The sequence below is a fragment of the Ornithodoros turicata genome, chromosome 2, assembly GCF_037126465.1.
Source record: "Ornithodoros turicata isolate Travis chromosome 2, ASM3712646v1, whole genome shotgun sequence".
Lineage (NCBI taxonomy): Eukaryota > Metazoa > Arthropoda > Arachnida > Ixodida > Argasidae > Ornithodoros > Ornithodoros turicata.
The window spans coordinates 133,344,658-133,371,013 of NC_088202.1; the positions used below are offsets into that span (position 1 = coordinate 133,344,658).

The 26,356-nt window shown below is 46.0% G+C and overlaps 1 protein-coding gene across 1 annotated transcript; it reads left to right on the top strand.

Annotated features, from left to right (window-relative positions):
• Positions 1-2,206: 2,206 nt before the first annotated feature.
• On the top strand, positions 2,207-4,555 carry LOC135385055 (uncharacterized). Its single transcript, XM_064614231.1, has one exon. It carries the CDS (start codon positions 2,207-2,209, stop codon positions 4,553-4,555), a length of 2,349 nt encoding a protein of 782 aa, XP_064470301.1.
• Positions 4,556-26,356: the final 21,801 nt, after the last annotated feature.

The following is a 26,356-nucleotide window of genomic DNA, read 5'->3' on the forward strand; positions in this document are numbered from 1 at the left end:
GTGTTCTGTGCGGACTATACAGTGGTAAGTACTGTAGCGGTAAGAACTATGAAGCAACAGCTACCTATTAGCAAAGTGCGTGTTTACTGCAACGGGACACGGGAAGTGTGGATGAGATGGTGTCGGTGGCCTAGTTAAGTGCAATATGCCACACTGTACAACCTGAGATATACCGCAATATAATTACAAATGCGAAGCTGCCCAATATTCAGATGCTTCACAAGGTAAATATAGATGGTAGCGAAGCTTGCATTGGCCACCATGTCTTCAAGGGCGGCCATGATAAAGACCGTCAGCGCCATCCATCCGTTGCGGGGCAAACTACACATTCCGTCATAACGACGTCACCTGGTACGTCACCATTACGTATAGCGCGGGGCGGGTGCTCGCGCTGCGCGTGCGTTCCATCGCGATGTCGAGCCACGGAATGTCAGAACCGCTGTTGAAAGCAAATCCAAGAGCAAAAACGCAAACAATTTGTAAACAGAGAAGAATCAACACTAGCGATATGCGTGCAACAAAGGACACAGGAGACCAGGTGGGGGCTTGCTTTCTTTTATCACAGGTAAATTCGCCATGCCGTTGTAAACACTATAAATACCCACATGAGACAATTTATGTTCTGAGGCTGGAACACAGTGACTTTTCAGTGACTTCCATCTTTCATCATAAATACCAACGACAGAATAATGTGCAAAATAACCAGTATGACACTCCATGTACTGAATAAGCAGGAAAGGATAATGTACAAATTCCAGCAAACACAGGTGGGGTCCAGGACCTTAATGTCCAATGCATGCTGCTATAGCTGTCCTCATGTACATCTGGAACTTTCCACATATCTCTCGTACAAAGAAGGTGGGAGAAGTGAACATATTTCCACTTGAAGATCACATTATATGATATTTGCATACTGTGTGGTGATATCTATGTCTGCCCACAGTTTTTGGCACTGTAACGAATGCTATGGGGGAATAAGAAGGCACAAGTCCATTAGCTCATTTTAGAAGTCTACTTATACTATCTTACTTACTTAGTACTTTATCTTGCTAAACAGGCACAACAGTAAGCAATGACAACCTTGTTCAGTGTGTACACACCCTGCTGATGACTACTTCTACTTTGATTACAACAGCATTTTTGTATTAAAGCAATGTCAAAGCATCGACAATGTTTTGTGCTTCTGCTATTTTGTGCACATTTTGCCATATGGTGTAGATTTGCAAGCTGCACAAGGTGCTTAGCTCTGCACATAACTGCTCCTACATACTTGCACACAACTACTGAACTCAGCGCAGAATTCAAAATATAAATTGCGTGCTAGGGATCTATGTACGCAGGTATACACTTAATACGTATCAAAGAATAGGCAAACTGCTGAAGATTCAAAATAGAAAATGTATGCTAGGTATCTATGTACACAGGTGTACAAACACTAAACATAAATAATTGGCACAGACTACTGAACTCTGCATGGCTGTCAAAATACAAATAACACAGTAAGGAGCTATGTGCAAAAGTGCCCTTTGACAAATCGTATGCTTCACAGGAATGAAAGGATTACAAGAGATCATGTGTAATCTAGGTTACAACTGAAACCACTGGATAGACAACAGAACCATGCATATCCCTTTGCATGGAAAGAAAACTTCTGGTTACATCACAACAACGTGCAGAGATTACGAACCTAGTCTCGCTAAGAGAGAACTGATGTTCTGAGGCTGGAACAACATAGAAAGGACAAACACATACCTACAGCTGGCTAACCTTTTCAGTGACTTTCATCTTTCATTAGTCTCGCTGCCTGCTACAGTGCCTTCTGACGTAACGTACTACTTCGTACTTCCTCATTCCTTTCTCGTGCGAACCAGAACAGTCGTACCCTCAGAAAAAAGTGAAATAGATCATCATACACGGATGAAAAACACAAACTCAATGTCTTTGGCACAAGTATGTCCAACGCTTCACACAGCTTGGACCTGACCCCTTGGGAGGTGAGGAATGTCTTAGCGTTGGCTTTGAAGGCTTCCTCACACGCACCCACAAACGTCGCAAAGGCAGGAAGAGGAACCGACAGCTCCAAAGTCAGTAATGTCCACATTCTTGACACTCAAATGAAGCAATAGCTGGCTACTGTCCTGAAATGTGGCATTCCCCCAGGAATGTCCCAAGTTTGACTTGGTGGTTTGAAATTGAAAAGACGACGATGAAGAAGAAAACGGCTATGAACAGTCACAAAGTGCGCAGTGCGCAGGTGTCTAAGGTGGTTATAGTCAAGAAGATCGCCTCGAGGGGCTTGGCCATGGATAACATTCGCCCGATTGCCCTGACATCCGTCCTCTGCAAGACCATTGAGCGGATTCTGCACCGTCGGCTCTCTTCCTTCTTGGAAGCCTCTTCAGCGCTTAATGATAGCCAGATCGGCTTTCGCCCCCGCTGCTCAATCTGGATGGCGCACGCCAACCTGGAAAGCCAGATTTGCCTTGCGCGTGAGTGTGGGAAGATGTCTGCCCTGGTTACCTTGGATGTGGCGAAGGCCTACGATAGCGTGGAACACAACGTCCTCCTCCATTGTATGGCAGCTCTCAACATTCCCCCGTACATCGTTTCATGGGTTTGCAGCTTCCTTACTGGACGAGCATTCTTTTGCTCGGATGGACGCTTTGTCTCATCTTCGCATCCGCAGCAGAGGGGCGTCCCCCAGGGGTCCGTCCTTTCGCCACTGCTGTTTAACATTTTGATGAGTTCCCTACCTCTCGACCCGGGCATCCTCACTCTGACCTATGCGGACGATATTGCCTTCTTCTCCTGCTCTCTATCGCTGCATACGCTACGTGAGAAACTGCAAGAATATCTCCTCGCGCTGTCGTCCTGGATGCGTTCCGTCCACCTCACGTTGAACGTCCAGAAATCTGCAGTCCTGGTGTTCCCCCAGACCAACTGGACTGGAGGAGCTGTGACCATCATTCTGGATGTTGCCGGCCAGACCATTCGCCAGACCAACCTGCTCCGCTACCTAGGCGTCTGGTATGATCACATGCTTCACTGGGACCATCATGTGGAAGTCATAAGCCAGAAGGCTTCGAAAGCACTTGGCACAATCCTGCGCAGCGCCAGCGCCCGCTGTGGTATGCGCAGGAGCACCCTGCTCTTCCTGTTCAAGTGCGACGTACGGCCCATTCTTGAGTTTGGGTGTGTCGTCTTCTCGCACCTCCCCGACTACCGTCTGAGCAGGTTATTCGCCGTAGAAAGAAGAGCCCTCCGCCTGTGCATGGGCCTCCCCAAGTACACGGCCAACCAGGCGCTGTGCGCCGAAGCCCGCATTCCCCCTCTGAAGACTCGGTTCCGCCTACTCACTGTGAACACCTTCCTCTCGCTCTGCCAGAGCCCATTAGCCACCAGACAGAACCAGTCTCTCAGGGATCGGGCCCAGTGGATCGCCCGGAGGTGGCGAAAATCCAACACCCCGCAGCTCGTCTTTGTCGAATCCCTTCTAGCCTCGCTGAATACTTCTCTGACTGCCCCTCCTGCGCCCATCTGTCCGGTCTCGCCCATGGCCCTGCGAGTTGTCGACGCGTTCCAGCCCGGCCTTGCCTACGCTCCGTCTCCCCGGCTTGAAGCCCTCCTCTCGGCGCACATCAACCAGTTCCCATCCCACGTTGTTGTCGCGACAGATGCCTCAGTCTCGGCTCAGCTAGCGGGTGCCGGCGTCGTCTTCCCTCAGCTCGACTGTCATTGCCCCATCCGCCTCCCTGACTACACTCCCGTGTTCGAGAGCGAACTCCTCGCCATGATTCTGGCCCTCAGAATGGTGCCCCTTACATTTCCCAGGATCCTGCTTTTGTCCGACTCCCTGTCGGTCATCACTGCCCTAGCCAGCCCCCCCAGCGAGTGGCTCGAGCTCCTGCAGGCCCTGAGTCCTAGCCACATCACGGAGGTGGTCCTGACATGGATCCCTGGTCACTGTGGCCTATCTCCCAACGAGTTGGCGGACAACCTTGCAAAAATTTCTCTTTCTGGCCCTATCATTGACGTCCTTCCGCCCCTGCCCTCTATCACGCGGGCCAGGTATAGAAGGCTGCTGGAGCTGACCGCTCTCCGCTCACTGCCAGCCCGGTACGCCCATCTTTCCCACGCTTGGCAGGCTGACCGCTGCGTCTCCCGTCATGTAGAAGTCTTGCTGACTCGACTGCGCTGTCTAGCCCTTCCGCTGAACTTTTATCTACACCGCGCGGGTGTCAGCCACTCCCCTGCGTGCGCCCACTGCGGTCAAGAGGAAACTGTGGAGCACTTTCTCCTGCACTGCCCCCTCTACGACCGCTCCCGCCTTAGCTATCTTGCCCAGCCGCTGGCTAGACAAGGGGTTCCCCTCTCCCTGGACGCCATCCTGTCATTTGGAGCCTCCCACACCGAAAAATGGCGGTTTGAAATAGCGTCGAGAGCCGCCGCCTTTCTGACCATATGCGGCCGCTTCTGGAGCACCTTGTACCTCCCGCTTCCTCCCTTCCCTCTGCTATGGCTTCCTTCTACTAACATGTCACCGTGGGTCTCATGAGCCGGTGGTGGTGGTGGTGGTGGTGATAGGGCTTGCCGTTGTCGGCCTCACGTATGTGGGCAACGTCACGACTCACGCCCTGGGGGAATGTGCGTCCTGGGCCGACTTCTAAGGGAACTGCGCCGACATATGTCTGAAAGCGTCTGAGGAAAACCCAGGAAAAACCCCAGACAGCACAGCCCCTAGTCTCATGAGCCTCTAGAGATTACTCCGCACGAAACCCTGGCCAATCGCCCTGTGTGGCTGGTGGCCACTGTTCCTTGTGGTGGAAGAAGAAGTAGTGCGCAGTCAACGTACAGCAAACTCGTAGCTAACAACATGTAGAGCGACAGCAACCGGAAGAGTACTCGGCTCTGTCTATAATCTTACTTATTACTGGCAGACCGCGCGAATTGCTACATTAAAAACATGCATATTGTATTAGTATAGATATTATTTGCGCCTCCGATTAAATTATTTTTGTTTACCTTCGTAGTTTGCCCCTCAACAACCACGCTCGCATGTGTATCGCGCAGGGTTGCTAACACAGATTTCGTATTTTTTCCCGCCTTCGCTAGCATTTATATTTACCTTGTGCTTCATTTGCCGGCGCAAGGCATCGCAAAGTATCGTACAACCAAACAATTCACTGGCGATTTAGCGGTAAATGCGAGAGAAAATCCTTAGCATAACCGCCTTTTCCGGTCAATACTTGATTTCCGGGTATCCATTTCCAGTTTAAACCCAACTTCCGGTTGTCCACTTTAAGTCTAAACCGACTTCCGGTTGTCAACATCCCGTCTATACTTGACTTCCGGTATGCATTTGCGATCCAACTCAACTTCCGGTTATCCGCTTCCGGTCTAACCTGATTTCCGGTTGTCCACCTCCAGTCAATGCTTGATTCCCGGTTTGACACCTTCAATTACTATGTGTAAGTCCATTTAATTAACCTTTAATTCGCCTCAATTACTTTCAGTTAGCCCTTAATTACCTTAGGTAACCGCAGGATCCATGATGAGGTAATCTTGAATTCCCTGAACTACCTTTAATTACGTTTACTTGTCTTAATTACTCTCAATTGCCCTTTATTTGACGTTAATTACATTTAATTACCTCCGCTATAACCTGCGGTTACCTTTGGTATTCTTTAAGTTCATTTATTCATTACATTAAGTACATTAATTACCTTTAAACTCAACTGCCTTGTTTTAATTGCTTTCAAATACCTCTAATTACCTCCAATTACGCTTACCTCTTACTCTTAATTACCTTCGACTACTTCAATTTTAAATCATTTGCCTCCATTTACATTTACCCTCTTATATCCCCTTTGCATGTCCACTTGTACTGCTGTCTCGGTGACGCTTCACCATCTCATACACGGACACCCCCCCACACACATACAGCTTTTCCCATTTTGGCACTCCTAATGCTAACGCATTCAAAGACGAGAATGGAAACACTTCCAGCGCGTTCGTGGAATACAGTCTTTACATATGTGGGGAAAGCAGGATGAACAAGTAACGGCGTTAAGTGTACACGGGAAAAGCTTCGAGGAGTGCATGGAGGAAAGCAGCTTTTCACTGTTAGGCTTTCTCCCTTTTTCTCTTTGTCATAAATTAAGGACCGTTCGTGCTTTCAATTTGTGTTTTGCGCATATGCCAACGTTCAACGTAACTTCTGTCTGTGTAGATCAATGTTTGAACTTTGTTTCGTAATAAACCTTCTAAATCATAACTTGACTATCTTAAATGTAACATGAATCCACGAAGGGACGGTATTCTGCTGTCCGCCCACCCTGCACCCGTCACGAACCGGCAACGGCACAGGTGTGCTCGTAAAGCCTGAGAATGAACTTCAGAGATTACTTTAGCTTTTTCTGTTCGTTTTTTCTTTGTTTTTTTTTTTTTTTTCACTACGCTTGGTGAGCTTGTTATGAACAATATGTGTGGGCAATATGAACCACGTCACGAGTGGGCGAATATAGAATTCGCAATGGAGCGTTCTAAATAGCTCTCCTTTAGTGCTCCATTTGCCTTCACGAGCTTTATTTCGTTCGCTCTTAGGTCTAGTTAGACACCAGACATGTGACGCCGTAGCCTGCTGGTTCCATGCATGACGCAAGAACTGTTTGTGCGCGCAACCTTTCAAGTCGTTTAGCGTTGGAGAATGCTTTACGTGAGTAATTTATATTTTAAAACCCTGAAAACATTGTGCAGTATACTGCGAAACTTTGCAGAAATTTTTGAGAGCTGGAAGCTAAGAAGCGTTAATATAGTAACTGCGAAAAGTAAATAAATAAATATAAATAAAAAGACGAAAATGCATTTGTTATGCGTACGTTTAAGTACCGTTTAGCTTGCAGTTTGAATTTTTTTTGTGCACAATAATAGAGCACTATGTAGTTGTTAGTATTACACTGATTTCTGAATTCAGCCTGCCACGATACCCGTGCGCCGAATTAGGGGCCATGTTTGTCGTCGAGTTCGATCTCGCGGAACCACGTCCTAGGGGGTTCACTCGGGATTGGGGTGGGGGTGGGGGCTCGAAAACTGCGGCAAGAGGGAAACGCTTTCACTTTACGAAGTGTTCAAAGTGAGTGGCACCCTATATATCGTCGTGCCGTCTTCTATTTCGACAGCCAAACGGACTAGGACAACAGCTGGGGGACTGCGAAAGCCTCGAGTCACTAAATAGGGGTGCAGAGTATTGCATTCCTTTTCTGCGCCGCAGCCGCCGTTCAGTGTCCGCGATTGGGCAAATGGTGTCACGTGGTTTCTCCTTCCAAGAACGTGCCGTCCATGTTGAGTCACCCCCATGCAAAACCGGTTTCCTGGGTTGCGAGCTGCCTCGACTTGCGTTGTTCGCCACTGGAGAAGGGGGATTGGCGACACAGCCGCGCCTGACTCAAGATGTCGGACTCGCTCGCCGTCGAGGCCCAGCGTCGCTACTCTGCTTCTATTTAGTGACTCTACGAAAAGCAATTTGAACTCTTCGTGTCGTGCTGGCTCTTTCGTGTATCCCTCATTGATTAGCTATGGAAGTTTGAGAATAGAGGAAAGGAATTAGGTTCATGAACAGTAGCTTACAAAACAAAAAGCTTTATTGAAACAGCGCGCAGTGTGAAGAGAGTGGAAGCCACGGTGGGATGTTGTTAGCCGGTCAGTAGGCTGCCTGCGCCTTTGCCCAATCCGCTCTGCAAAGAACATGAGTGAAGCAAAGCGCACGTGAGCTTAGAAACCCTTGTAAAAAAAGAAAAGAAAAAGAAAACGAAAAGAAAATAGAATATAGCAATTTCATGAAAGGTGTGCGGGTAAATTTTAATCAGTGTTCAGAGATGAAATGATTCGCGTTGCTCGAGACAGAACGACAAACGCGAATGACAAATACTTCAGATGCAACTGAGATGTAGCACGCTGCCGGTGCAACCTAGAGTCACTAAATAAGGTGCGCTTCAGAGTACCCACACTGAGCCAAAGGGGAGAGTTGGAGCCGCCATGTTGTTTCCGTTTGACCCCCAGCCCCACCTCTACTTCGGCTGTCGAAATAGGTGAAGGTGAAGTTCGGCAGTGGAAGAAGACAACACTTCGAAGAGCGCTCCGTGGATGGCGCTGGATGTCAAACGGAAACAACATGGCGGCTCCAGCTCACCCTTTTGCCTCAGTGTCGGTACTCTGAAGCGTACCTTATTTAGTGACTCTAGTGCAACCTATCCTTGCGGTTGTAAAAAACACTTGACCAGGGAAGGGTAACGGACGTATTTTCGTTACCGTTTCCATTTACGTTACTGCCATACTTTCGTCTCCATTGTCCGTTTCCGATACCAGCCTTTCAATTTCGTTTTGGGTTACGTTTCTGTTACTGTTTCCGGTAATGGAAAGGATGTTAGAGAGCTGCGGGAGGACAGCCAGTCCGGCTCTGTCAGCAGCCTGTTTTGCCCAAGTGCTGCTTCGGTGTCACGCGTATACACTACACAAGTAATTTTACGTCATTGGGATGCGCGCATCTTGCAAGTTTGTGTTTGTTTTTTATTGTAGGAACATGTCCTCAGTCTTCACTCACTCTGAGTCCAGCAACTCAAGATGGGCGTAACCTTCATCAATGTCGCATTCATAAGCAGACGCTCTCACTAGTAAATAATACTGCCATAGCCACGATGAAATGAAAAACGTAAAAATCTAATAACTAAAGATCGTAGGCTGTCATCCCTGCGCTATGGTGGAGTATAGTCATGTGTTGACGTCATGAAGTTATGAGGACTGGGACGAGGTAAGCGAGGGATGCACCCACGAGATCCAGTATTGCGCTTTATTTCCATGGTCACATGCCGTATTTAGAGCACTACAGGGAATGGAGTCGTCAAAATATAAAAATAAAATGGATAGTCACTAAAATGTCATCGCACAACAGGAATAGCCATTACCCGAATTCAATACCGGACGATAATTTTCGTCTCTGTTTCTGTTTCCGGTAATGGAGGACCGTGCTTGCGTTTCTGTCTCCATCTCCAATTTCGGTAATATACCGTTTCTGTTTCCGTTACCATTACCGTTACCCTTCTCTGCACTCGACCATACTCTTGAAAATGAACTTCACCACATTGCACGCTGAAGGCCAATCATTGTACGAAGTGATACCTCTATCACTCTTGATTTGTGAAAAACGCGGGGCGTACGCCTTTTTCTAACAAGTAACCTTTCTGCATAAGTGTCACAAAATGGCGTACCCTCCCGTTTTCAACAAATCAGAGGACGGAACGACGTCACTCCGGCTGATGGTTGGCTAGTAGCGTGCTATGTGGTGAAGTTCATTTTGTGTGGTGAAGCTTACGCCACCACGACCACCACCACAACCACCCTCATTTTTAGGAGTGCATGAACTCGTGTACGATCGCGAGAGCTTTATGTCGGGCTTTCATCATGGAAATATCAGTTTCGTGCTTGTTAGGTGCGCCCTTGACATTTTATGGCAAAGTGAAATCACTGTACTGTTACTGATGTGAAATTTTCCAGAGTCCCTAGTGTATCGTGCGATACCCGAGGAACAACGTGGATCCCGAGGAAAAACAAAGCAACATACAACAACCAAATGTAATGGTACAACTCTCCGTATACAGCCAATGTACATGCTATGTTGTGCCTGTATGTATGGTAGCTATGTCCGGCAAGCCTCACTATAGGTATTAATGTGCAACCTATCACACACGTTTTGTGCGATGAAGCTCGGGCAGGGCCTTCGATGTGGACAACTAACTAGGTTACCCCTGAACCAGAGTTAAGTTGAATGTTCAAATCTTGCAGCTATAGCCGTGCACAAACTACGACAATACTCTTTGTATTAACGATTTCCATGCTGCACACATCTAGCATCATTCGACTCTATTTCTAAAGCTACAGAAAACAGAATAAGCAGCTTTCCGACCTTGAAGCAATGCATAAATATATCAAATAAATTGAATGTGTAAATTTGAGTATGCTGTTGGACTTTGCTTAGATCTTAATTAATTAGCATTCTGCACTTTAGTTTGGGATAATACTGCATGTACCGCTCTCTACGTTACTAAGTAACGTTTGACAGATAAGTAATGATACTCACCGCCCCAAGCACTCTGCAAGGAAATCAGAAATTTATGATACAATTAGATGTGAAATGCTAAGTACACTGAACGCTGACGCATCATCAACGTCCAATAAGAACTGAAAGCGGACCACTTTACTCACTTAGTCAGGAGACCTCGCTTGCGTAGCAGATGTGCTTTGTTTCCTGGGCCACCTGCATCTCTATAACCAGCTCTGAAGAAAAGAGAGAGAGAGAAAAGGTGGGAGCAAGAAAGCTACAGTCATAATATCATAGCAGTCGAGTGCATTACGCTCTTATGGACATTATAAGTCTCAATAATGCCACCATGGGTGTTTTAGAGTGTTTTAGAAACACAGCGTATTCTTTCAAGCAGATGTGTTTGTCTGAGCTGCAGTCGCTGGTATCTGCAATACAAAATGGTTGCAGGGACGCAAACGAGATGTAGAAGAGGAACTTCCTGGACTCGGATGAGTTTCTAGTAGTCAATCGAAACTGACGCCTACAACCGTACTGCAGAATAAAGTGCGGACCTAATGTGTTACATGAAAGAAAGACACAAGAGCAGTGACCACTGAGCAATACATAAGTTCACACAGCACTACTTTTCTCATTGTGGCCCTCCGCGGTACAGGATCCTCCCCTCGTTAACGCTTTGGTATGTTTTCAATGCAACGCGCCACCGCTACTCTCAGGTTGCTACTTACAGCCAGACTTATACGTAACGCGTTACAAGTAATTGCGTAACTTGTAATCAATTACTTTTTAGTAATTTTTCGAGTAATCAATTACACCCGTGTACAAGCAATACCAAGCAATACCAATGTACCTTCTGAACAAGTAATTTTTCGAGTAATCAATTACACTTCTGAACAAGTAATTTTTCAAGTAATTCGATTACAATTATGAGTAATCAATTACTCTTGAAGTAGAGTCTGACTCAAAATAACAATGATCTGTGACAAATTTCCAGTGTCTTTGTTTGGGCTATTCTACTGTAGTATAAGCGAAAAAAAATAGTATTGCTACTTCTCACGCGTGAGTCTTTCAGCTGTCCCAATCACTTGGGAGTTAGGGTTTCTCTTCTTCTTCTTTTTTTCTTTTTGACTTTCGACGTGCACAGAGACGGAAATTTTTGCATGGATTGAAACTAACGGCCCGAGTAACGCGTTACTTTTATACTCGTTACTCAGTTACATTTTGGGTCGAGTAATTTGTAACGGTAATCAGTTACTTTTGCTAGAAGAGTTACGGTAACGGTAGTCAATAACATTTTTTGAGTAACGGGCACAAGTCTGCTTACAGCTTATGCAGCGTTTGTCTGAAAATAATATCACTTCAAGGGGCACTAAAATGCAAAAACAACTTGGTCTCAAATAAAAGTCCGTGTTTCAATTAGTACAATTCAAACCAAATTATTGTGGCCGTGTGAATTTGGAACGGGTCCGATCGTAGTGTTCCGTATACAGGGTGTTTACTCTAACGTGTCCGGAAATTATATTTAAAGCGAGCGATAAAAGAAAAGCATGTGGTACTTTTCTGCTACTTTAGTAACATCTCCTTCACTAGTAGCACCTGTTTCTTAGTCAAGTAGCTGAAAAGTAGCGCTCGTTTCTCTTTTATCGCTGGATTTAAATAAAATTTCTGGACACGTTAGAGCACGTACCCCGTATGCGCAGCATGATGCGCATTGTTGCATTTTCAATATCGATTCACTGAATTGTAGCCCACAGCAGTTGTCGCGAATGTTCCACTGCGAACATTTAACTTCACGTCCTTCGGACGTCAATGCCGGTTCGCTTCGCAACGCGCGCCATGTTTCTCACCGCGACCGCTCCGGGGCGTGACACGCGCAGCGTGGACTAATAGCGAATTCGGGTGGTCATTTCGTAGCAAAACGGCCGAGCGCTCGGAAATTGCTAGGTCGGCGACCGAGCTCGATCGCGTGAACCGTTGCCACCCGAACATGATTGCTAGGAATCTAGCGGTTTTAGGTACTTGGATCACGCTAGGGGCGTCGCGGTCGCAAGTCTTCGAGTTCTGTCGTCTGCTAAACCACGTGATTTCAACATGCGGGCCAATGAGGGCACTCGCCACCGTTGCAGTGCGGATGTGACGACACCGGATACAGTTGAGCAATCTGCTGCTCGATCGTTTTGAGACCGGGCAAAAAAAGTGCTAGCTAGCAAATTCCGAGCGCTCGGAAAACGCCACGCGAACATGCGAGATTTGCTTCATTTTGACCAAGCGAACATGACTGCTCGAGATCTGGCAAAAAAAGTTGCTCCGAAATGACCACCCGAATTCGCCATAAAAACACCTATGCACGAGGTGAAGCGTCGTTCTCTGTTTAAACGCTGAAGCAGGATAGACTCCGGTATAATTTTGATTGCAGCTTCGTAACGGAATCAAAAGTTTTGAATTGTGATAAAAGTACGAAAATAACGTAGCGTGTAACGGAATTTGAAGTGAACTTGTTTTTGCGTTTTAGTGGGCCTTTAATATGACGTTGTAATCTTATTCCCGCGACACGTGTGTTGCCGGTCTTTTTACTTCTTGTGTGTAACTGCTTTGGTAGCTTGTGTGACATAATGGCAATGTGTAAAAACCTGTAACGGCAGTCTAGTTTCTCTGATGGAGATACAAAGTTTAAAGACGAATGCGCATTGTGCAAAGTACGCTGCCACTACGGATGGTGTCCGTAACGCAGATCGTGCACTTGAGAAAACTGTAGTACGTTATTGGTGAGTTTTAGTATAACGTACGCTGTCGCCTTTGCGAATGTACGGTATAGCGTGGTGGTTTTGGACAAGTGGGAACACTCAATTACTACTGCGATACAAGCAAAATACCGTTCAGGAATTCCTCCCGTTACACTTTCAACAGGGTTGATAAGACTTACGTTGAAGGTTGCGCCATCTGGACGATCAGAAGAGAAGCAATAAGGATTGCAATGAAGAACTTCATGATATTGCCTGCGAAAGAACAGTGTGTGAATCTCAACCCTGGGACCGTGCCTTGCGGCCTCTTCGATGAATAATTACGTTACGCTCCCATATGCACTCTCAAACTAAACACTAAACTAAACGAAATATCACACTCGTTATCTGTCAGGACTGACTGAAGTGGTTTCCCAAAACCGCAAAGTATGGTTTCCATAAAAAGGTGGCGTCTCCCGAAGTATGTACGTATTACCCACCGTAGTATGTAGCCTGCTTCCTTGTAGTATGAAACTCGGCTGGTGCATTCGCCACTATATAACCGAGCGCGTCCAGAGGTCAAAGACGTGTCGTGCACCCGTGCTGAAGCCCTCTCAAAACAGTTGCAACGCGTTCTTTTTTTATTTTTTACATAACAACCCGGATGGAATCAGGTGCTGTTGACCCCTTGTGTTTCTCTCTAAACAAGGAAAATTACGTGTTCCGCCAGTACAAGCAAAAAATAAAAATACAGAAGAAAGACAAGCTTATTCTGCCGGGGTTGGTGCACCGGGCGACGTGACAGGAAGAGTTTTGCTCTTCCGCTAACATTGCTCGCTGCACCTGCACTTCCGATGTCATGTGTGCGTGCGTGCGTGTGTGTCATCCATCCATTTGGCTCCATCTCACTTACCCCACTTAGCCCACATATTGCGGGGTAGGATACCGCCCTTCCGCAATGAAACACCTTTTGCCACCGTCATCTCGCATTTGTTGTTGTTGTTTCGTGTACTATAGTGTTATTATTTTTATTTCTCTCTCCCTCGTTCAGTCGCTTCCCTATAGGCTTCACGCCTTACAAATAACACCTGCTTGACCTGTGCAACCGGTGGTCATGTGTTTCATCACCCACGTTTCACTAGCACCCCACTCCTTCCCCCCATCCCACGTAGGCATCTGTGGCAACGAAAAAGCGGACCAACTAGCATCTGCTGCACACCACAGCACTAGCCCTTGTTTGCCAACCCCGGAAGACAGTGACGGAAAATTGGTCATCAATGAGATAGTTCTTGCGCAGCACCCTGCGATCCGCGACATCCTGGAAAATCACCGACTTGATCTCCCGCTGAAAGGACTTTCCCGCAGTACGCAAACTCTGCTCTTCAGGTTGCGAACAAGAACCGCTTTCACTAAATCACAATTATTCAAGGTTGGCTCTCTAGACGACGCAAACTGCATACATTGTCAGCAGATTGAAACTATCGAACACATCCTACTGCATTGCAGTGCGGGAGAAATATGTTGGCCATTGCAGGAACTGTACGGTGGATGATGCCCTACATCCCAGAGGCTCTTTCACGGAAATACACTCCAAAATTCGCAGCCTCGTCTGCTTTCTCCACGAATACGGCCTCGCTCAAAGGCTATGCGTACTGCTCGGACTTCTCGCCGACTCTGCAGCGTCTGCCCTAGATCTTAATTTTCGGGATTCATCATTCCTTCATCTGTTATCACGCCACTCTCATCTCATCCTGGCTACAGTCGCGACGCAGCCCACTAACGTGAGGCCAACAACGGCGAACCGGTTTTCGTCACCACCACGAACACCAGCACCATTAGCGTGTACTGTTCGCGCTTTGTGACAGAGCTACGACCAGTGCCGAATTTAAAGGGAAATTTATGTATTCGGTAGCCTTAGCCCTCAGTACTCTGCATCACAATTCTGTCTCGGTTCCGCACATATCTTTTTAGAGAATGACATAAAAAATTACGGCCAACACTGTGTTGAAGTCGCCACCAGCCACGCAATACTCGTCAAGTACGGGGAAATATACATCGCTGCTTATGCAGTCCAACGCTATCCAGTTGGTGGCGCCGTCGAACACTATTACGTCATTTGTTTACAGACAGGGAGATGTCTATTCCCTCATGTGTGTTTATGCGGCGCTTATGTGTGTTTCTGCAGCTACTTCCTTTCCAAAAGGAGAAAGTCAGAGTATGGAGCCCTCTACAGTGCAGAGATCGTAGGCTCCAACGTAATTGTGACCTGAGCTGCCTCTGAAGTCGGCAGCCTTGAAAAGCCACATACCGCGGCGAAGACTGGATCGTCTCAAGAGCCAGTGAGCAACGCTACAGTCGAGGACAACGCGTACACCGAACACCATGTACACCGAAAAATCCATAGAATATGCCATCAATGCATGCAGCTGTCACGTGGACGTTCATCATCTCATCATCAGGACACATCTCATCCTGTCCATTGTGCCTTGGGGTAGTGGGCCGCAGCTCATGTGGCGAATTCCTCCACTCATCATCATTAATACATCTGTTGTTGTTGTTGTTGTCTACGAGGAAGATCAGAAGTACTTCAACCTCGACAGAGCAGATGTCGTGAAGAAACAGTGAAAGACTCAACTCGCCGGAAATCTCTTCGCAGGAGAAGGTGATCGGTTCATCACGGTGAACCTCTCGCACGAGCGGTTTACATCGGAATCGACAAGTCCTGACGGTACAGCGATGTTCTCGGTGTCCGAAGACTTCTTTGTCAGTGGGACAAGATCTAGAAGTGTCCAATAGGACTTTCCCAGAAGTCCGGACAGTGAAGCAGGTCATGTCGTCTCCGAAACGAGTGGAGAGGAAATTGAAGCAGGGGAGAAACAGGGACCAGATGGCATAAAGCCAAAGAGGTCAATGAGACTCGTCCACGTCGAGCACAGAACTGCGACGAGCTAAGTTTTGAGTTATTCGCACGCTTTATTTTCAGAAGGGCTGGCCATAAATGATTCAGAGATGTACTTTAACAGCCCAATTGTGTCACCTCATCAAGATGACGTCCGGAAAACCAGTAATGTACAGCACTGCAATGCGACTACATCGACCAAGTTTCTCCTGGATGACCTAGACTTCTTCCTGAAATGTTGCAGTCCCATCAGAAGCTCTGAGAAGGACGTTGACGATGACAGGTCCCTGAGCCAAGTTACCATTTCAGATGAAGAAATCATTGAGACAGTTCAGTTCCATTCGGAAAACGTTCCTCCAGAACAGGATGAACTGATGTCCAGGAATAGCGAGATGATGCTCAACAATTTCTCCAATGACATGTCCACTGGACACAGTATAAAATTATATCCCCGCTGCTTTACAGTACCTTTACAGTACAACCGTCACAGCCTGGTGTTCGCGCCACAACCAGGAGGAGCTACGCCGGATTGGCGCTGTAGCCTACTGGTTTCCCGATAACGCTACAGTATAATTCTGTAATATTTTGAGAGAAAACAGTGCGAGACACGTGAATTGCAATGATATAAATTAAGTGGAATTCGGAGATATGTGGTTCAGTTCGTGGTGGCACGCACCAAGAAAGTAATTCTCAGCAGCCTCTTAGAACTCATTATCACAGTGAACTTGGCGGTCTAATATATACTTAGTGGAATACCTCAACGAGAGGTGCACACTGCAAGTCACCCTTGTCATCCTAGCTTGTCACCCTTGGCTGCCACCCCTTCAACTTGTCGTGTATCCACCGCCCTGGGGTTACCGCGGCCCACTCCCGGATGGCCTTACGTTATGTAGTTCTTTTTTTTAGGCTACTGGCCTAAAGGACTCATTGTGATGCAGAGAGCGCACTCGGATGTCCCCACCGTCACGATCAGGATCGCCATCGCCGCTCCGATCATCACCGTCATCACTCATATTAGACCACCTAGCTATGGGGTAACGTTCCACTCCTAGAGTGGGTAAACCTCCCCACTTCATCGTCAGGGTGTAATTGTTGTTGTTGTTACTGGAATGCCGGTAGCTGGGAAAGCCACTGGGGGTAAACCATGGACAAAAAGGGGTTGATTGGGTGGTTCTAGTATCCATGCGCCTATCCTGTAAACCGTCGACATAAGAATTCTCTCGCTTTGTGAGAGGTATGTGCCTTATTTTAAGTTCGAAAAAAGTAAAGGTTCAGATGTTTATAGAACATGATTTATTGAAACAGTACATAGCTCGAACAACGTTTGATGAAATGCCGGACGGGGTGGTGTCAGCTGCTCCAGCTTCCCCCACTGCCTCTGTTTCCTTCTTTGTGTATTAGGTTCTGCATAAGGAACATTTGTGAAGCAGTACAAGTCTGGTGCGTGAACACTTTTTGAACATAAGTAATACTGACATTTTTACAAAGAGCACGCACCTCGCAAACCAATTTCGTACGATGTCCAGAGGTAAACCTTATACATGCTCTAGCATATTGAGACGGCACGAGAGCGACGAAGTAGAAAGCAACCGTATTGTTTACTTCGGTAATCGTTTGCAGGACGCAAGAAATGAGATGCTTTACGGTACACGAAAACCATTATCATGAGCCGATGATGCCAATACATATCATGAGCGGCACCACAGTATGGTCAGTCGATGCTCCTTGGATGCATTTCGCAAACCACAACGTTATTTAACGTACAGCACAGGGAACGAGTAAGACCTGATCCTCGAGTGAGTAGAAACACACCGATGCTGTCCCATGCACACTCTGAGAAAAAAAATCAGTACTTCTACTCCTTTTGAAGACTAAGTGCATTGCCACAAAAAATAGTCCCTTTCGGGAGTAAATACATGGGAGTAAATGAATGTTACAGAGTGGAGACTGCATTTCACGCGCTGTTGTAAGAGTCCCAAGTACATAATTCTTGTGCATGCATGAAAATACTTTGAAGCAAACCGTCAACCGTGATATATCGAGTGATATAAAATCTTGCGCCATACATAGTGCGCAATGCGAAGAAAGATGCGATAACTGTTTCTTACTCTGTGTGGCTGGAAAATTGCTACGTTGGCTGAGTTGTGCAGCCTTATGCCGTTCAAATTGACCAAGGGCACATATTTATGTTGACTGTTGCATTCAGGAGACCATTCGCGAAGTTCAGTGACAATTTGCAGGCCTGGGGAGTAAATGTCGGACTAAATGTCGGGTTAGGGGACTAAAATGGGGAGTAATTGCAGACTAGGGGAGTAGAAGCTGCTCCCCGTTTTACTCCGTTTTTTTCTTAGAGTATAGATTGTTTGAGAGGCATTAGTGTTCAATTGAAACCACTATTGCTGAGACATTACTCGAAGTTCTTAACACGGAGAGAGGGCGGGCAAACACCTGTTGTTGTGTTCCTGGAAAACTAGAAGCTTACACATAGTAGGAACAGGTGTCAAGATTATCTGTGAACACCCGGTAGTTGGACTGAATAAACGTTCAAGCACAAATAAGTCGTTATGGAAGGCGGCAATACAGTACTGGACGAAAGTTTACGTAACACGCTCCGGCGCATTCCTGCGGAGTAACACGCCAGTAGCGAATGGTACCGTACGGGCTTGCAAACAGGTGACCATGTTACCTAGGCACATGTCCGTAAGTCAGTACGATACCATTCGCTGCCTGCGTGACACCCTGAGGAAGGAATGCGCTGGAGCGTGTTCCGTAAACTTTTGTCCAGCACTGTACCTTGGACAATAAATTTTGGCTCTCGATACGTCATAATCGGCTTGCACTTGTGTTTACACGCTTGTTTAGCTCAGCCTCAGCAATTAATCTGTGTAATCATTCCAGTAAAACATGTCCGACAAAGAAAGATACCGACACCGGTAGAATAAGACAAAACTATTAGATGCTATAAGAAGTCATGATACTCACGTAACTAGATCTCTGCGAGGAAAGGATACACAGATACATGAAATGAAGATACGACATGCAAACATTACTGAGAAAGGAAGCGCTAAAGACAGAGAGAAAGACATGCTGTACTCACCCTGTGAAGGTTCACCCTGTGAACCTTCGCTTTCGCTGTAAAGGGGCATGATATGAACCTCCTCATGAACCTCTACTCCCAGCTCTGTAGAAGAAGAACACAAGTGCAGATGGCACTCAAAGTCCGTAACTTTGGAATGGTAAACTAATTGGGACTCTCAGTATACACCAGCAGTACGCCCGAATAATGTGTCACGAAACTTTTTCTTTCAGATGGCTGTGCTTGTCTTGTCTTGTCTTGTGCCCTAGTTAGGGCCCTAGATTTTCGGGTTTATCAAAAAAAAAAAAAAAAAGGAGAAAGAGAGAGAGAGAAACGACAAGAAAAACGTAGGCCGGTAAAGCTGAAAGCACGTCCGATTTAACCGAAAAATTCCGCTTTGGGTAGTTGTAGTAAGCAAGAGAGGGTTATTTTTTTTCTTTCTTGCCGGGACCGCGTGGCATCCCGGGTTACCAACCCCGCGACAAAATGGAAATGTGACATGAAATGTGACATGTGAAATGACAATGTGGAAATGGACAATGGACAATGTGACAAAATGGAAATGTGACATGTGAAATGACAATGTGGAAATGTGACTCTCTTGACCAAAATCCACGGTGCAGCAGTTGTTCACTTAAAAATGCACGACACATCCATGCAATGGGGGGTGAACTCCATCCGTGTCTAGAAGCACCTCGGCCCTGGTGTCACTGAGTAAGGTACCCTATTTAGTGAGTACACTGCTCTACTCGACATGAGGGCGTTCTGAGGTAATTTCGACCATATCCCAGATCTCCTTGGAAAACGTCCACCTCCTAGGGTTCCTTCCTCTTTTCTGTGTACCGTGCTTCCCCTCCTCCTCAAAGTGAACAAGGCAGCACAGACGACGTGCAAATTGTTTCATGTGCAAAATTGTTTGGCGTGAGAATTGATGACTGCACGTAGGAATATTCAGATTTCGAAGTACTCACGCCGCCAGGTGATCGTGATACAGATGATGTTGTCTGCAAGCTCTCCCGATCACTTGTCGAGTAATGCTAATATTTCTGTACCGAGAAAGTTTTCTCTATGCGGAAAGCAATGTCATCTACTTGGCAAGGAAGCGTAAGAATTTCCTTGCACCAAGTAAGGTCGACCGCCATGAAGGTCTAAAGTCCGCAACCTCAGGGGACAGTACCTGAGCTAACGGTTGTAGTAAAGCAGTGAACCCATTCAGAGCAAAGAGCTATCACATGTGCTGTGAGGTCCCGTAACACATGCGGTGATATTGGCGACTGTCAACCGTAGTCCATCGATGTGTGTTCTTTTCTGGCTTCAAGAACTCAACCATAAATATATGGCTTGCAGACTAGGTGTCACTTTCGTATCTCATACACACACACACATACATTTGATCATGATGAGGTGTGCGATTAACCGCCGCTGAGGCGGTACACTGCCCTATTGCGCATTGGGAACGATAAGGGTATGATGATGGGGGCTTTCAGAGAGCCGTCACCAGACCGGTGGAGCGCAAGTACTCCGCAAGAAGACGAATGCCTTGCATCTGGTGGGCAGCGTTCGACCACGGTCAGAGGATATTCGCGAGGTCGAACGGTCGCTTGTCAATACGATGCATAGACAACGATATCATACGATATGATTAGCTCACACATTTCTTGCAGCTGTATTTTCAGTCTGTCTCACGTTCATGCCACGCCACACTTCGTGACTCACGAAACCGTAGGACTGGTGTATTTTCACAACGAGGAAGGCGTGCCGGAAAAAAAAAGTAAAGAAAAGTGATAGAAAAGAAGAAAAATTCGCTTGGAACAAGCCACCAGGCTACTTCTCCTTCATGCGCTGCCCGTTAAGTTTCCAGAGGAGTTGAGAAGTGCTTCCGACTTATCGATATATCGTAGACTTATCAGGTAATAAACAAGCGTAAACCCAAGCAGTTAGTAGATAACCTCCTTGATCAGAAATGCCTCTCCTTGGGCGCACGATGGGTCATCCGCCCCAGCTCAGGTTCTTCTCAGCTTGGATAGCCTGGAGTAGAGTAGGCTTGTTCACGTGCTGGCTGGTACACCTGGTAGTTACTACCTGGCTACGACTGCTGATAGATAATGTAGTACAGCAAGTATATGTCAACTAGTACTGTAACACAAGCAAAAAATATAGTACTGTCAAAAACTTTTCCGTGATACGTAGGTGAGAGAACTCGTTCCTACTTACAATGAAGATTGCACCATTTGGACGATCAGCAAGGAAACAATAAGGATGGCTGTCAGAGTCTTCATTTTATGGCCTAGAAATATTATTATTGGTGATATAATCACTTAGATGAAAAGTTCCCTAAGTGATTATATCACCAATAATTATGTGTTGTCGGGTTGCGCAACCCGACAACACATAATTTAAAAATTTTGGCCGGAATTTCTTACTTGAACAAATAACAGCTCACCTCAAATGGTATTGTCTACAATCGTTGACTGATTTTACGGTTGGGGTTTTATTCAACCACGAGTTGTCAATGCAAAATTTCGTCCAGCGGAGTGTCGTACTTTTCCAGATAAAGACGAAAAACGAGCGCCATGTTGAAGCCCTCTTTCGGCTCGAAGGTGACGTAAGCACGGGCTGCTGCATCTTGGCGCACGTCACAAGGTTTACAAACGTGTGACATCACGAGAAGGCCCGTTCGATGTTATATTTTGCTGCGGTAGACACGAACAACGCTACCCAGATACCAGAAGGCCTGCACACGCTTTATACAGGGTGTCCCAGAAAACGTGTCATTGAATTATAATTAAAATAAAAAAAACTACGCCACCTAGAATCATGCGGTCAACGGCAGTTGTTCTTACTAGATTTTTGCCAAGTTTAATTATGTAAATATTTGTGATCTGAGCTCGGAAATTTGCCAAGTAAAGATAACTTTTTTACCTCACCAATATGAAGAGCGTGTCGAATTCACTTAAGTTCATGATAATTGACAGTGCTATTCATGAGCTATCCCATTGGAACAAATAGCCGAACATTAAGCTTTTCGTAGCACCGAAAAATAACACGCGACGCTTTTTGAGCGCAACCGCTCTAAGTCCGACGAAAGAAGGTTCGAAACCCAGCCCACAGAGTGATGACAGTTCCTGAAATTGAAAGAGGGAAAGTGCGATTCCAGCGAAAGTCGGAAGCGATAAGCCATACCTGTGTTATCTCTTTCTACGTTGCAGGTGTGGGCTGGGTTTCCAACCTCCTTTCGTCGGACTGACAAGGATTGCGCGGAAAAATTTGTCGCGCGCTAGCTCCGTAGAACACGATGTTCGACTATTTTTTCTGATGGGATAGCCCCTGTCAATTAATCCCTGTCATCCCTGTAATTAATCCCTGTAATCCCTGTCAATTATCATTAATTTGAGTAAATTAGACACGCTCTTCACATTGGTGGGGTAAAAAAGTGACCTTTAGTTGGCATATTTCCGACTTGAGTTTGCAAAAACTTACATAGTTAAATTTACGTTACACGACATTCACATTAGGAGGTGGCAAATACCTATTAAGAACAAATGCCGTTGACCGCATGATTCTAGGTGGTGTAGTTCTTTTATTATAATTAAATGACACGTTTTCCGGGACACCCTGTATAGACGTCACCTGGCCCCCTGTGGCTGCTTGCAATATATAGATGTGATGGGTCGCAGAAACAACGAAGGAGACAAAAGCTCGCCCATTGAAATTGTGACCTTTGAAATTGTGACCTTGTGACCTGTGAAACTGTGTGACCTTTTTGAAGGAGTGCTCGTCATCTATTGCAGCCGCAACAAAAACCGAAAACTGCTTACAGTGACGTAACGACAGCAAAAGCGCTGGCTATAAAATGTGATTATAAATAATCGAATACTAATCTAATTCACACGTATTCTACGGGGACTCTGAGAATCCTAAAGTATCCGACAACAAGCTTTGCCCTTTGGCTGAGTCGGAGTCGACAACAACATCGAGGTCAGCCTGCACAACACTTGCTTTAAATACGACAAATTAAATACAACCAAATGCTGCACACTCATTATTTCACTGCATATCATCACATGAACGGAGCGTCTTATCCGAAGCGTCAAGCGATATTCCTAAATAGCGAACTGTCGTTTCTCCAACGGGAAACCCACCGTAACGTGCAGTCCTCTTGTCTCTCAAGTCGAATCAGCTATCATGCGTCGGTTACCACTTGGCTTATATAATCGCATGCTGACGACCCGACGGTCAAAGGTGAATGCGAACCGTCGGATACTGTGGTGGTGGTTATTTTTGTCTACATATTCCCCTGAGTGAAAGCTGCCGGCCTCACTATAGTGAGTGGCGCCGGATATTGCACAGGTGCTGTTGACCATTCACCTTTTCTTAAAATTACTTAAAATAGCCATTCGCACTAGCGTAATGAGGGGGAAAATATCGAAGGGCGACAAAGTAAGAGTGCTCATTTTGTTACAGTACAGTATCAGCCATGTCCGACACAAGTGTGCCATTTCCGCTTGACGTTCGTTTCACTCTACTGGGCGCGCCCTCTGTCGTTATTTTTTCTCCAGCGTTTATGGGAACCCATAAGGGGAGAGGGTTGATGTTGCGTGAATAGCACCTGTTACAGCCGCAGCGGTTTTCATTATTCCTTGAACCCGTCACGTTAGGCCTACTAGCGCTTCGTAATAGGACTCATCGAGCAATGAAATAACGCAGGAGCGAAAGGAATAATAAACAAACGACTGATTGAATGAAGGAATGAATGACCGAAAGATGAATGGACGAACGACTGAATAATGGAAAGGGATGAATCTGAAAAATCAACCTATGGTGACCGGTAATAGGGGGATGTGAGTTGGAAACCCACTGCTGCTACCTGATTAACAACGATCATTGTTTAAGTGTATTTAAATTGTGCAATTCGTTTTTAGCAGTTTTTTTTTCTTTTCTTCCACTATCACATCACATCACATCACGAATTGACGTTTCCTCAATTGCAGAAGATGATTCTTGATGAATCGTGGCATTACGCCGCGAGACTTCTATGATCATGAGCGATTATTTTGATGTTTTACCTTAGCGCGAGTCATGCTACTGTAATGCTTGTCAGCTCCAACGTGTGTGTACAAGGTATGACACTGTTTGAATATGGAGTAGAACCCAGCTTGTATGCGCTTTTTCACAACAGAATACAGTGCAGTCGACGGTTACATTTGTTTGGTAACGATCATCTAAAGGACGCAATCTTGCGTAGATAAGACACACGGAAACTAATATTTGCGTATAATTTCGGTTAGATAAGGAACCAATTAGAATAGGGAGCCTTAGCAAACTTGCCAGGCATGAATCAAATAACCGTTGCCTCGTGCGGTTCTTGATAATCATCATAATCATGATATGTTTTGGCTTGTGTCCTATCACGAACTTGACGTCCAGTGTTAACATCCACTTAAACGGAAACTTCGAGATGATTCGAAAGTATTATAATAGCTGTGTAAATAAGCTCGATACACTCTTCAGAAATGAAAGGGAAAGACTCCCCACACGCATGTCTGCACAGTTCCCCCTGAAGTCGGCCGAGGACGCATACTAACCCCCATGTCCCCTACTCCTACCTGCTGTCCTCTCTCCATCTGTCCACATCTGTACTCCGCTCATAGCCACAGTTGCTTCGCGGCGCTAACACCGAATTAAAAAAATATTTAGTCCGTAGTGGCACAAATCCCCAGGAGATAATTCTCAAGAGCCTCTTAGAGCTCATTGCCACCGTAAAGGGTGAACATCGAAATAAAGTGATCAATGTTGATGTTGATGTCGACGAAAAAGAAATTAGTAGGAGAGAAAGTGATCGCAATCCCCGTTGCAAAATAAACTACTGAACAAAAAAAAAAAGTTATCTTACTATAAAACGCACAATCGCGCGCAGGAAACTGCCAACGGCGAACTTAGACTAACCTGGACATACAAATGCAAACATCAAACTTGGACTAACCTAATAGTAAACTGCCCAACATGCAGTTCTGTCGTGTCCGCCCTGCTACGCCTAACGGCTGCTAAAACTTCCTTCCTTCCTTCGCTTTCCTTCGGCTTTCCTTCGCTAAAACGACTTGGACAGACATCGAAAACCCGTGAATTTGAGTGATTAAATAGCTTGATGGGTTTTTAAACACGGCATATCATCTTAAGAAGCAATTTATTTAGCATTCTCGTTGATTTTCCTTGTTTCGGGAACGTGAATTTCGTGATCGGAGGTTTCCCAAGCGGGAATATCGAGGTCCTGTTCCCGTGAACTGGGTGCCTTCAGAGGTACTTACTGGAATAGCGGCAGGGAGGAAAGCCACTGGAGGTAAACCATGGACATAAGAGAGTTGATTGGGTGATTCACGGTTACATGCGCGTATGCACTAAACCCTTGACCTACGAATTCCCTCGCTTTCTGAGTGGTATTACCTTATTTGAAGTTCGAAAGACGAAAGGGTGAAATATTCATAGAACATCCTTTATTGAAACAATACGCAGCTGAAACAATGTTTGATGAAAGGCCCGACGGGATGGTCTCAGCTGCTCGAGCTTCCTCCCGAACTTCCTCCACTGCCCCGACTTCCTACTTTGTTCATTAGGCTCTGCATAAAGAACATTTGTGCGGCAATGCAAGTCTACAATACGACACGCATTTTTACAAGGACCACGCTTCTCGCAAACTCACTTTGTAAGATGTCCAGAGGTAAACCTTATACATGCTTTAGCGGACCGGGACGGCACGAGTACGATAAAGTAGATAGCAACTGTATTGTTTTGCTTCGAAAACCGTTCGCAGAACGCAAGAAATGAGATACCGTACGTTACGCGAAAACGATTATCACAGTGTGGTCCGTCATTGCTGCTTGGGTGCATTTTGAAAGTCTCAACCTTCTTTGAGCTGCCGCAGAGGGAGCAAACAGACCTGATCCCCGAGTGCGTGGAGACGCACCGATACTGCCGCGTATAGTTTGTTGAGAAGTATTGGTGTTCCGAATTGAAACTACTATTGCTGAGTTGAGTTGAGCTTGAAGGAGCTCGCGGGCAAACGCCCGTTGCTATGTTCACAAGGAAAACTAGAAGCTTATATATCTCACAGGAGGAGCAGGAATAGGTGCCGATATTATCTGTGAACACGCGGTAGATGGACTGAGTAAACGTACAAGAACAAATTAGTCGTTATGTAAGACGACAGCACCTTGGACAATAAATTTTTGCTCTCGATAAAGGCTCACAGTATGCGTGTTTAGCTAATAGCGTCAGCAATCAATCTGAGTTATGAATTCCACTATAACGTGTCCGACAAAAAAGTAAACCGACGTGGATGGAATCACACAAAACTATTCGAAGGTATAAGAAGTCGTGATACTCACGCCAACCATTCCCCTGCAAGGAAACGATACACAGGTACATGAAAACAAGAAGAAAAAGAAGATACAAAATACTCACCCTAAGAACCTTCGCTTTCGCTGCAGAGGAGCGTTATTTGAACCTCCTCCTGAACCTCTACTCCCACCTCTGAAGAAAAAGAAAACATAAATGCAGTTGGCACTCAAAAT